At 56.9% G+C, this 12,321-nt stretch overlaps 1 protein-coding gene across 4 annotated transcripts in view; it reads left to right on the forward strand.

Annotated features, from left to right (window-relative positions):
* CACNB1 (calcium voltage-gated channel auxiliary subunit beta 1) overlaps nt 1-12,321 on the forward strand; it is an 18,999-nt gene continuing 6,678 nt past the window's right edge. For 2 of the 4 annotated variants that reach the window (XM_032279243.1, XM_032279247.1), the window contains exons 1-11: nt 1-287; nt 2,736-2,822; nt 5,966-6,085; nt 7,030-7,152; nt 7,727-7,863; nt 8,084-8,160; nt 8,548-8,702; nt 9,783-9,863; nt 10,260-10,318; nt 10,504-10,613; nt 10,761-10,912. In XM_032279243.1, the coding sequence (XP_032135134.1) occupies nt 204-287; nt 2,736-2,822; nt 5,966-6,085; nt 7,030-7,152; nt 7,727-7,863; nt 8,084-8,160; nt 8,548-8,702; nt 9,783-9,863; nt 10,260-10,318; nt 10,504-10,613; nt 10,761-10,912 (1,185 nt within the window). In that variant the 5' untranslated portion in view covers nt 1-203. Of the gene's footprint in view, nt 288-2,735; nt 2,823-3,471; nt 4,240-5,965; nt 6,086-7,029; nt 7,153-7,726; nt 7,864-8,083; nt 8,161-8,547; nt 8,703-9,497; nt 9,518-9,782; nt 9,864-10,259; nt 10,319-10,503; nt 10,614-10,760; nt 10,913-12,321 lie in introns of those variants that run through there. The other 2 variants (XM_032279244.1, XM_032279246.1) reach the window with 2 other exon arrangements.

The following is a 12,321-nucleotide window of genomic DNA, read 5'->3' on the forward strand; positions in this document are numbered from 1 at the left end:
GCTGAGCCCACGGGAGAGTCGGCGGCGGCAGTGGAGAGAACGGGAGGAGCGAGGCAAAGCAGGAAGGAGGGAGCCGGAGGCCGGGCTGGGTGGCTGGACCGGGTGCTGGCTGCGCCGCGCTGTTCTCGGCTCCCACGGCCTCTCCCATGCGCTGAGGGCGCCCGGCTGGGCTCGGCCGGCGGCGGGAGGGGAGGCTCCTCTCCATGGTCCAGAAGACCAGCATGTCCCGGGGCCCTTACCCACCCTCCCAGGAGATCCCCATGGAGGTCTTCGACCCCAGCCCGCAGGTGAGGCGTAGTGGCCCGGCCCAAGGGGTGGGGGCCGCCCCCGTGGACCGTGTGGGGGTCGGCTCGAGAGGCGCTGGAGAGGAAGGGGTTCTATGCCTGGCGCGGAGGGGAGAGGGATGCCTGCGGGCCCCCATCCTTGCAGGCTGTGATTGATGGGCGCTGGGCCTGGGGCTGGGAGGCGATGCTGCAGAGCGGGGAGGGGGCGGGTTGGCTGCCTGTCACCCTCGCCTCCTTGTCTCCCCCGCGTCAGGATTCCTGCCGCTTGGGCACCGGCTTCAGTGGGCTGAGCGTGGGGGTGCTGGTGGGGAGGATCTGGGCCTTGCGAAGGGGAGGTTGAGGAGGCTAGAAAGCCAGCCAGGCTAGGGGGGCGATGCAGAGCACGCTCGGGGGCGCCAGGCGGGTGTGGGTGGGGCGGAGGTGGCACGGGGAGATGGTCAGAGGGCGGTGCCAAATGCCAACAGGACTTCAAAGCCGAAAACATTGGTTCTCGAGGGTGAGGAAAGGGCCAGTTCCGGGCGAGGCCCTCTTCTAGCCACCTGGGCTCCATCTCTACATCGGACCTGCTCCCTTCCCCCACACCCACGTTGACTTTCCTCACCCTCGCCCCCGCCCCGAGAACGCCTCCAAAGTTTGGAAAGTTGGATGGATGCCAACGCACTGTCTAGGAGGGGGGAAAAGCTGTTTTACCTGAGGGAGGGGTCTGCTTCTCCATCCCGGCCCTCACACTTTTCCTACGCCCCGGGTTAACCCCAGGAAGTGGCATTCTTGGGTGCGCTGGGTTCCCATGGGGTGACCAAGCAGGCTCTGGGATGGTCTTGCCAGGGGATTTCTTTGGGACTGTCCTTCTCCAAGGGTAGCATTAACTCTTCTATTACTATGGCCACAGCTGTAACCACCATGATAATGTGGTTGATGGGGAGGTAGAGGGGTCAAGTCAGACCTAAAAATACCTTCCTCCACCCTGGGCCCCTTTGAACTTGGGAGGCAGCTGACTGGGGCCTTCCTTTCAGCTGTCCCCTGTCCCTCTGAGTGCCACTCCCTTGCCCAGAGTGGTGGTGGGGGGAGGGTGGTGTCTGGGACTCACTGGGAGATCCTCTTAGGTTTGTAGGGAGCATCAAGACTAGAGTTTGGGTGTATGTGTGGTTTGAGAGAAAGGTGGGGAGGAGAGGATCTTGGAAGGGTCCCCAGGTGCCCTCCTTTCCCATTTTCCATCCTTTTTCTTGTACCCTGATCCCAGCAGCCACAACCCCCAGTCTGGTTGTGGCTCCTCTAGGTTCTCCGGCCAAAGAAAGTCTAGGAGGGAGACTGAGGGCTGGGACTTGGAAGCCTGAGCCTTCACTCACTCTCCCCATTCTGGACTGGGCTGAGGCCAACTGTGTGTATGCGTGTGAGCTGGGGAGGGCGAGAAGCAGATCCTCTTACAGGAGGCCTGGAAATACCTGAAGCCCTTAACCTGAACATGCTGCTTCCTGAAAGCTCAGGTGGTGTTTCTTCCACCTGAGCCAGGAGCCTGGTCAGTGAGGCTGAGCCAGCCTTCCCGCTAGGTATCTGTGGGGCTGTGTCCTAGGCTCATGTGGGGTGGGGCCGAGGGACATTTAGATCGACGTTGCCTGATGGGTACCATGGGCATGGGGCATGGGCAGTGGCAGCTGGGGGCCACAGGGTAGCAGCTTGATCCCTCTTGCCCCCTTGGGGAGGGATGTGGCTACTGTGATTGTGAGGAGAGGGAGCTGAGAAAAAGTCCTGCCTGGGCAAGGGACGAGAGTGGGGAGCAAAGTGTGCCCCCATGGTGCCAGGGATTGGGCTGGATGTTTACTCTCCAAATACAGTTCCATGTCCCTACTCCCTCCCCAGAAATCTGGCTCTGAGTCTCCAAGGGAGCTGTCACCCCCTCCCTACTCTGAATAGGGAAGGGAAGAGTTGGGTATGGGGAGAAGCCAGGCTGGGCCCTGGGTTGGCAGTTCTTCCTCTCTGGGGGCCACCAACATAAACAGCCCCGCTCTGCTCCTGCGGAGGGGGAGGGGGACTTTCCCGCTCTCTCCACCCCCACCCCCGGCACTGCTGGCTGCCTCTCCCTCTCCCTTCCTCGGAGGCCGTGCAGCCTGCCCTGCATCTTAATTAGCTCTGCTGCCTAATGAACCTCCAGCTTCTCTGCGCCTCCCCCCTTCCCAGCATCTCTGGCTTGGTTTGGGGGTTTCCGTGTGGGCCTCCTAGGGCCCTCTTGCACTGGTCCCCACTCCTAGCTGTGGTCTGGGCCCTCTCTGTGAGGATGGGAGACCCTCCCTTGGGCTGTACCACCTCGGGAAGAAGATGCAGGGGTTGGGGGTGGGGCTGTTCGGATCTGGGAATGCTGTTCCCAGGCTTGGGTGTAGCTGTGGGGCTGGCAAGATGAGGGTTGGGAAAGGGCCCTTCTGATTCTACCCTTGGTTCCTTTCCTGGCCTCTTCAGGGCAAATACAGCAAGAGGAAAGGGCGATTCAAACGGTCGGATGGGAGCACGTCCTCGGATACCACATCCAACAGCTTCGTCCGCCAGGTAATGGGGCGGCTGGGCGGAGAAGAGGGAGGTGGCTGGTTGGTGGAGACCAGCGTTGGCGAGCCAGGTCTGCGGTATTCTCCAGCCACCCTTCCCTGTGCCATTTGTCACCTGCCTGGAGCTACCCCATCACCCTGACACTCCATGACCTCTCCTGGATGTGCTGTCAGCTGCACCCACTCACTCATCCCCCGCCCCTGCCCGGCCCCTCCCCCAGCACCAGGCACCTTCCCCTGCTGCCTGCTGGCCTGCGTCATCTCATTCAGGGACAGCCTGGCCTGCCTCCCTCTAGCTTGCTTCGGGCTGTCACCCACTCCCCCTGCCGGCTGTCTGCTTCCATGTCCTCCCCCAGAATCTGTGACAGGGTGGGGTGGAGGCAGGTCCTAGGAAAAGCAGAGCCAGGATGTTTGGGTCCCTGTAGTCCAGGTGAGGCCCTGGTCAGGGAAACACGCTCCTCGCCTCGAGACATGACTATCTAAGAAGCACAGAGAAAGGGTGACAGTGACAGGGTGGGGGCGGTTGTGGCATGTGGCTGTTGATTTTATAATGAAGACTATAGCCTAGCACCCCTGCCTGAAAGGGTGTAAGTGAGAATAGCTTTCTGGGGTCTCTTGTGTTCAGTCAGGAAGCAGCTGTTCTCATCTCTCTGTCAACCCTGGGCCATCTTAAGCTCAGGGTGAGGCACGCAGAGAGGCATGTGGTTGCTATGACTACTTAGCATCTCACCAAAGCCTGGTACCCAAAAAAGGCGAGAAGCGCTCGGGATTAGACAAGGAAAAGGCGTGCATTGAAGAGGAAATGGGCAGAGCATGTGAGGGCAGAGGACAGAAGAGAGGAGGGGTCCCCGGAAGATGAGCCCCTCCCCTCCACCTTGGGCCAGGAGTGAGGGTGATGCCAGGCAGAGCCACCACTGATTAGAGTGATGCTCTTCTCTCCGATTCTTCTGTTTCTACAGCGCTTGGCACATGTGCGCCTCAGTCTGACTTGGGAGGTTCAGGAAGGGGAGACTTCATTCTAGCCTTTTCTAAGTATAGGAACGACAGGAAGTCCTTTCTTCAATCACTCCCTCATCTCTCCTGTTGCAGGACTTGGCCAGGGCTAGCAAGGATGCCGCTGTGCTTTTATTGCCCCTCTTGGCAGAAAAGGATCTTGGTTCCTTCAGCATTTGCCATCCCAGGGGATTAGACCCCAGCCTCCTTTTAGCTCCCCAGCTCTGATCCCCAGTAGGTGGTGGGGAGTGGGGGGGCAGTCCTTGCCACATCTCTGAGCTAAATATACTCTAGCAGTTTGCACATGTAGCAACTCTGCTTGTAACCTGAGCCCCCGAGGGAACAGGCAGTTTGGGCCACCCCCTAGGCCAGCAGGGCCAGGCACTGAGGGCGCTGGGATGGAGGTGCCCAGCCGGACCCTGGTGGTGGTGAGCTGGGGATGGAGCGGGGGTGGCAGCGGGTATGATAGGCTCTCAGGAAAGCTGGTGGAGGGCGGCCTTTGCTCCAGCCTGTCTCCATGCCTCCTCACTGTGTCCTGTCTCCTGCCATTTCTGATATGTGTGTGTGTATGCATGTCTGCATATATGTGCGTCAGTATGTGTGTGCGTGCCTGCATGTGCCTGTGTCTGGATGTGCGTGTGTGTGTCTGTGTGTGCATGTGAGTCTGCATATGTGTGTGTCTGTACGTACCTGTGTGTGTGTGTGCGCAAGCACGTGCCTGCGTGTGTGCTGGGGTCAGTGAGTGCCTCTCTGCTAGTCTGTCTCTGTGCTGTTTCCCTGGCTCTTTGACTCTGTGTGCTCCCATCAGGGTGGAGAGTGGAAGCTACACTGGCTTTCTTTCCCTCCTTCCTGCTTCTTTCCCCGCTTCTATTAGTGACCCCCGCCCACCCCAACCCGTCTCCCCCGGGTCTCCCATTTTCATGATTTGACTGGGAAAGGGATGGGCAACTGCACCAGCTAATGACCTGGGGCCCCTGGGGAGAGGTGGGACTTTGTCTTCTCTCTTTCCCGGGACCCCTCCTTGTCAAACTCATGGACATTCCTGGCCAAGTGACCCTTTTATGCCCTCAGGAAAGAACCTCTACATCTCTGCAGTCCACCTCTTTCCCCACATGACCTCCTACGCCTTGTCCAACACCACCCACATAGTCACACAAATCCACGCCTCCTGCCTCCTGTCCTCACCTGTCCCCCTCCCTCAGGGACGCGGATGTCTGGGAGCCCCTCCCCCAATACACCCATGTGGCTGTATGCACGCAGTCATTCAAAGCCATGTATAGAGCACACGCACCTCAACACACCTGCACGTTCCCACACACACACGAATCGCGGCACGTGCAATCCCACTACCAGGTCTGTATGGGCTACACGTGTCTTACACATACGTGTGCGTCCCTAAAGGAGTTCTTTGTGATCTGGGTTGGTCACTGTGGTCAGAGCCAGCTGCCTGGCACCCAGCAGCCCTCATCGTGGGGAAAGGCCTATCCCATATCCTGCTCTTCACGTGCCTCTTTGGTCTGCACCAACCTGGGAATCTTGGGTTCTCTGGTGTCCTAGGAGAGCCTGAGGGTTGGGGCTGTAGGTGGTGAAGTCTGATTCTGGCACTGCCAACTAGAGGAGCAGGGGAGGTAGGAGTCTATCCCCCTCTACCCTTGAGCAGAAGCTGGTAAAATCTGTGGCGGCCCCATCATGCAGCAGGCCATCCACAGCTGAGTTCAGAGCTCAGGCCGAAGCTGGTAGCTGCAGTGCCTGGCATGGACACTCCTGGATCTCGGCTGAGTCTATCTCAGTGGGTGCTGGGGGCAGGGGAGGGAAGGAGCAATGGGAGTGGAGACTCATCCCTGGCATTCCTCCCTTGCCTTATGCCCCTATCAGGTTCCCACCCCTCCCCGGGCCCCAAGCAGCTGTCCTTGGGCCTGCCTTCATCTCCTGCTTGCTGCTGTCACCCTCACTAGGGCCACACTTTCCCCAGGGGCCTGAGAAATCTCAGATCCTGGTCCCTTCCACTTAATACCACCTTCTCCTAGCTCTTTTGGTGTCATGCTGGGCTGGCTGAGACTTGAGGCATCCGTGATGGTGGCACCTCCATGCCTTCCCAGGCCCAAGAGCTGGGGGAGGCAGCACAGGCCCTGAGCTGGCTCTGTCTGTTTTCAGGGCTCAGCGGAGTCCTACACCAGCCGCCCATCGGACTCTGATGTGTCTCTGGAGGAGGACCGGGAAGCCTTAAGGAAGGAAGCAGAGCGCCAGGCATTAGCGCAGCTCGAGAAGGCCAAGGTGAGAAGAATGTGGGGAGTGGCTATGCTGTATTACTCCCCTGCCCTGGGCCTTAGAGAGAGCCTGTACAGACCCAGGGTCCAGCCTTGACCCACTCACTTCCTAGCACCCCTGAACCTTGTTCCTTGGTCTTCCTCCTGCGCAATGTGGGCTAAAATCCCTGCCTCCTTATACAGGATTCATACGTATAATAAGTGCCTATTATTATATTGTTTCCACACATAATAAGGGCTTGATAAGTGTTTCTTTTTTTTTTTTTTTTTTTTTTTTTGTTGTTGTTGTTGTTGACGAAGTCTCACTCTGTCACCCAGGCTGGAGTGCAGTGGCACGATCTCAGCTCACTGCAACCTGCGCCTTCCACATTAAAGTGATTTTCCTGCCTCAGCCTCCCAAATGGCTGAGATTACAGGTGCCTGCCACGGCGCCTGTCTAATTTTTGTATTTTTAGTAGAGACGGCATTTCACCATATTGGCCAGGCTGGTCTCAAACCCCTGGTCTCAAGTGATCTACCTACCTTGGCCTCCCAAAGTATCAGTATACATTTTGTTGTTGTTGTTGTTTTGAGATGGAGTCTTGCTCTGTTACCCAGGCGGGAGTGCAGTGACACGATCTCAGCTCACTGCAACCTCCGCCTCCTAGGTTCAAGCGATTCTTCTGCCTCAGCCTCCCAAATAGCTGGGATTACAGGCACACGCCACTATGCCCACCTCATTTTGTATTTTTAGTAGAGACGGAGTTTCACCATGTTGGTTAGGCTGGTTTTGGACTCCTGACCTCAGGTGATCCACCTGCCTCAGCCTCCCAAAGTGCTGGGCGTGTCCATATACATTATAATGAACAATTACAAAGCATGTATCCAAGTAACCACCACCCCGTCAGGAAGTTATACATTACATTGTGGTTTACCCTCTAGTTGCCATCCTCCTCTGTGTGCTTCCTCTAGACCAAGCCGGTGGCATTTGCTGTGCGGACAAATGTTGGCTACAATCCATCTCCAGGGGATGAGGTGCCCGTGCAGGGAGTGGCCATCACCTTCGAGCCCAAAGACTTCCTGCACATCAAGGAGGTGGGTATCTGGAGGGAGGCCAGGGAGTGGGTGCCAGGAGACAGGCAGCCAGAGTGCTAGTGGACCAAAGGCTTCTGAGCCAAGAAGAGCCGGGGTGAATCTGCTGTGTGACCTTAGACACATCTCTTCACCTCTCTGAGCCTCTTAGTTTTCTACTGGAAAAATAGGGTGGTTATGCTTAGGTCAAAGGTTGTTGAGAGGGTGTGTTGGGGGGCCTGAACTGGCGTGGTGGTGTGCCCAGGACATGTTGGTGCCTGCATTTACTCCAGTGGCCTTTCTAGAGTAGGCTGGGCACATGGGGAGAAGAAGGACTCTTAGAATTGTGTTGGGCTGGGCGGCTGGGTGGTCGTTGGCCAGACAGCATGCTGGTCTCGGAGTTGTCCTGAGAATTGGCAGCTCTATTCAGAGGCTGGTGCCAGGTCTGGGGATCTTTGAGGGTACCCTCACCTGTTCCCCTCACCTGCCACCCCTGGGGAGGGAGGCGAGTCTGCGTGGTTCCCCTGGAGAGTGACTGCTAGCTGGCCCCTCCAGTTTCCCTCTTGGTCTTTCCACCCACCTGTCATGTTCTTTGCAGAAATACAATAATGACTGGTGGATCGGGCGGCTGGTGAAGGAGGGCTGTGAGGTTGGCTTCATCCCCAGCCCTGTGAAACTGGACAGCCTTCGCCTGCTGCAAGAACAGAAGCTGCGCCAGAACCGCCTAAGCTCCAGGTGTCTGGGTAGGGTGCGGGAGGGGGGCTGCCAACCCCACCAGAGGCCACACGCACAGCCTGGACTAGGCCTCCATGGTGGCCCCTGGCCCTGAGGGCACATTGCTGCCTGTGGTGTCACCAGTGGGGCTGGAGCACCTCCGGGGGTGCCACCTATGAGGGGATGAGACCCCCACCCCTACCTCTTTGCTCACAAGCTCCATTTTTCTCTGCCCACACAGCAAATCAGGTGATAACTCCACTTCCAGTCTGGGAGATGTGGTGACTGGCACCCGCCGCCCCACGCCCCCTGCCAGTGGTAAGAGCCATCGCCATGCAGGGGGCTGGGGAGGAGCTCCTGGGTAGGGTGTTCTCCCCACTCCCTGACTCCTCATTTCCCTGCAGTAGGAAGCACCCAATCCTGTGTCACCCAGACACATGCAGAGTCCCCCTCTGTGAAGAGTAGGGTACCCCCAAGCTGGGCCTGTCATGTCTCTCCTCTCCCCTTTCTTTGGTAGCTCCATCTCTCTGCCTGATTCCCCTGCCCCACCCCCATTCATTTCTCCCAGCCCTGTTCCATTCACCTCTTCTTCTTTCTTTTTTCCCCAACCCCATCCCTGCGTTCTGTACTTGTGTCTCCACGGTCATCTCACTCCTTCTCCCCACCTCGCCTCCCTCCTCCCTCTCTCCTGACTCTCCGGTCCAGGTAATGAAGTGACTAACTTAGCCTTTGAACTAGACCCCCTAGAGTTAGAGGAGGAAGAGGCCGAGCTTGCTGAGCAGAGTGGCTCTGCCAAGACTAGTGTTAGCAGTGTCACCACCCCGCCACCCCATGGCAAACGCATCCCCTTCTTTAAGAAGGTAATTCTCGCTGGGTTCTTGCAAGAGGTGGGGGAGTCAGGGCCAGCACTTTGGTGGAGGGATGGGGCTGTAATCGATTCAGATGTGGTACTAGCCTGTTCTGTGGGCATCAGGGCTTCCTGCTGAGGTGGAGGGAAGGGTAGCGTGGGCACATCCCTCTCCACACACAACTCCACCCTGGTCCCATCTCCGGGAAGGAGTAGTTCTTGCCCTTGGAAGGTTGCTCCCCCACACCTGGGGCAGCAGAGTCTGGTGGTCATGGACCCTGACCTCTACTCTCAATCCCAGTGGCCTGTTCTGGTATTGGCACCCAGCATGTGAAGCAGGGAACGGGATGGCATTCCTTCTTTGCCCTTTTTTGACTCCGTGGGTGGGCCCATAGTGGGTGGGGGCTCTGCTGGCTGCAGAGCAAGACAGTTAAGGGAACCCTGAAAATGGGCAGGTTGGCATGCATTGGGGGCAGAAGATGGGCATGAGTGTAGGGGCTGCCACCCTCTCCAGCTCTTTTCCAAGACCCAGAAGAGGGTAGGGTATGTCTGAATAGTCCAACATCTGCTGGACTGTCAGTCCTGCCCCCAGCCCTGATCCAGGGCCATCTCTGGCTCCCCCTTGGTGTGGGGCCCCCTTCCCCCTCTCTGGCTCTGTCTGTCACTAACACGCATGCCCTGTTATCTCTCCTCGTCTGCCTGGCTCTCCCACCCTCTCTTGTCCTGGCTCCTGCCTTGCCCTCTGCCCCTGCCTGGGTCCCCTTCCCTGTCTCCTCCCCCTCCCTCTCTTGGCAATCTCTGGATCCAGCCAAACAGAAGCAGAAGTCGGTGAGTATCACAGCTTTCTGTGTCCTCCTCCCCACTCCCTGGGATGAGCTAGGGGACCTTCTAACACCCGTTCCCATATCTGCCCCCCCATTTCCCCCACCCTTCCTGGTTCTCCCTGGCCATCCCTCCCCACCCCCACCCTGATCCCCACATCTGGGCTCTGGGACAAGGGCGGGGGAAGGCTGCATGGGGGAGCCTGGAGTCTGGGGGAGAGGATCTGATGTCATCTCCACTCTGGGGTTTCCCCTCCCTGCTTCCCCACCAGACAGAGCATGTGCCCCCCTATGACGTGGTGCCTTCCATGAGGCCCATCATCCTGGTGGGACCGTCGCTCAAGGGCTATGAGGTAGGACCCCCTAGAGGGAGTGGACGCAGAGGGGCCATAGAAAGATCTTCAGACCCCAGAGACATCCCCTAGAAGGATCCAGATCCCCAGGGCATCCTCCCCAGCGGGCTACAGACCTTCAGAGAAAACCCCCAGGGGGCCCAGCCCATGGGAAGACCCACACAGAGGAGCCTGGTCCCCCAAAGAAACCCCCAGAGATGCCACTTACAGGGATCTTTGGAATCAGAGATCCCAATGGAGACCCCTCAGACCCAGACCCCCACCCACCATCCTCCATAGAGACCTGTTCAGAAGAAAGTGGAACATGAGGGTACAAATACCCAGCTGCTTAGACTCTGAGTGGCTTTAAATGCTTGCTTTCTCCTCCACCCCTCCCCACAAACCTCCACCCCCCAGGTTACAGACATGATGCAGAAAGCCTTATTTGACTTCTTGAAGCATCGGTTTGATGGCAGGTAAGACCCCGGGAGCTGCTTGCTACACCTGTCCTGGCTCTCTACTGCTGGGGTGGGCAGGGTGCCTCGAATCACAGTCCTGACACTCTTGGACTGAGGAACGGAAAGCGGTCCTGGAACTGGGGAGTGGGCAGGGCATTGCAGCCCACCCTGACCCCTGACTCCCCTCTTGCCCCATTCCCCAGGATCTCCATCACTCGTGTGACGGCAGACATTTCCCTGGCTAAGCGCTCAGTTCTCAACAACCCCAGCAAGCACATCATCATTGAGCGTTCCAACACACGCTCCAGCCTGGGTGAGCCCACCCCTGCCGTCTTCACTCCCTGGCCGTGGGAGGGGTGGGAGGTAGTGGGCGGGACCATCTCTAGAAGAGTTCCCTCCACCTCCCACCTCCTGGGAGGCAGCCTGACATTCCCCCATCCACATGACTCCCTGCCCCCAGCTGAGGTGCAGAGTGAAATCGAGCGAATCTTCGAGCTGGCCCGGACCCTTCAGTTGGTCGCTTTGGATGCTGACACCATCAATCACCCAGCCCAGCTGTCCAAGACCTCACTGGCCCCCATCATTGTTTACATCAAGATCACCTCTCCCAAGGTAGGTGCAGGAGCCTGACCCTGGCCGGGACAGTGTGGTTTAAAATGAGTGCTCTGGAGTTGGGCTGCTTGGGATTAAATCCCAGCTCCACTGCTTACTAACTGTGTGACTTAATCCGCCCACGTCTTAAGTTTCCTTCTCTTTAAAGCTCTGTTGTATTGTCAAGTGTTTCAACCTCGTATGAATGTACAGCACTTAGCAAATGGTCTGATACAACATGTTAGCTATTATTCACTATTATTAGGGTCATGCAGCCCAGTCCCCTGCCTCCGCTCTGATTGACCTCCCTGCCCGGGACCGAAAGAATTCTGTGCTTTTGTTCCAGTGCCACCCAGCTACTTGGCAGTTGGGAGATCTTCCTTTCTTCTTCTTCTTCTTTTCTTTTTTCAAGTCAGGGTCACGCTCTGTCACCCAGGCTGGAATGCAGTAGTGCGATCATGGTTAATGTAGCCTGTGCCTCCTGGGCTAAAGCAATCCTCCCACCTCTGCCTCCCAAGTAGCTGGGACTGCAGGTGTCCCCCACCATGCCTGGCTAATATTTTTATTTTTAGGTTTTAGAGATGGGGTCTAGCTGTGTTGCCCAGGCTGCTTTCCTCTCTTGGTATCAGCCCTTTTGGCTGCAGTGCCCTCCTTTGGACTTTGATGGCGGGGAAATCGGTAGGAAGGCTGCCTTACTTCTTGGTTGTATTGTAGCACCATTAACTTTCCCTTCTAGATGCCAGTGGGGATCTGAGAAGCATGGAGGAAGAGTTGAGGTGAAGGATTTGAAGTCAGAAGACAGCATGGTCTTAAAATTCTAGCTTTGATTGGTTTACGTATTTATTTATTGATGTTGGTTTTTTCTTACTGAACTTGGATCTTGGGGGGATTATTTAGCCTCTGATCCTCCATTTCCTCAGCTATAGAGTGGGGTTATAATCCCTCTCTTGTGTTATTGTTGAGCAGATTGCTGTAAGGAGCCCAGTATATTCTCTGATTTATGATGGCAGCCAGTCATGGTAACCATTATCATCCCGTGATTGCATCCCATGAGGTCAGCTCCCTGGACCAGTTACTGAACCTTTTTTTTTTTTTTTTTTTTTTTTTTTTTGAGATAGAGTCTCACTCTGTTGCCCAGGCTGGAGTACAGTGATGTGATCTTGGCTCACTGCAACTTCCGCCTCCTGGGTTCAAGCAATTTTCCTACCTTAGCGTCCTGAGTAGCTGGGATTACAGGAACCTGTCACCATGCCCAGCTAATTTTTGTATTTAAGTAGTGATGGGGTTTTACTGTGTTGGCCAGGCTGGTCTAAAACTCCTGACCTCAGGGGATCCACCCGCCTCTGCCTCCCAAACGGCTGGGATGACAGGTGTGAGCCACCGCGCCTGGCATAGAATGCCCTTTATGGCAGCATTTCCCCCAATCCAGG

The sequence above is a fragment of the Sapajus apella genome, unplaced genomic scaffold (genome assembly GCF_009761245.1).
Source record: "Sapajus apella isolate SASKATOON/1434 unplaced genomic scaffold, GSC_monkey_1.0 scaffold12, whole genome shotgun sequence".
In the NCBI taxonomy this organism is placed as follows: domain Eukaryota; kingdom Metazoa; phylum Chordata; class Mammalia; order Primates; family Cebidae; genus Sapajus; species Sapajus apella.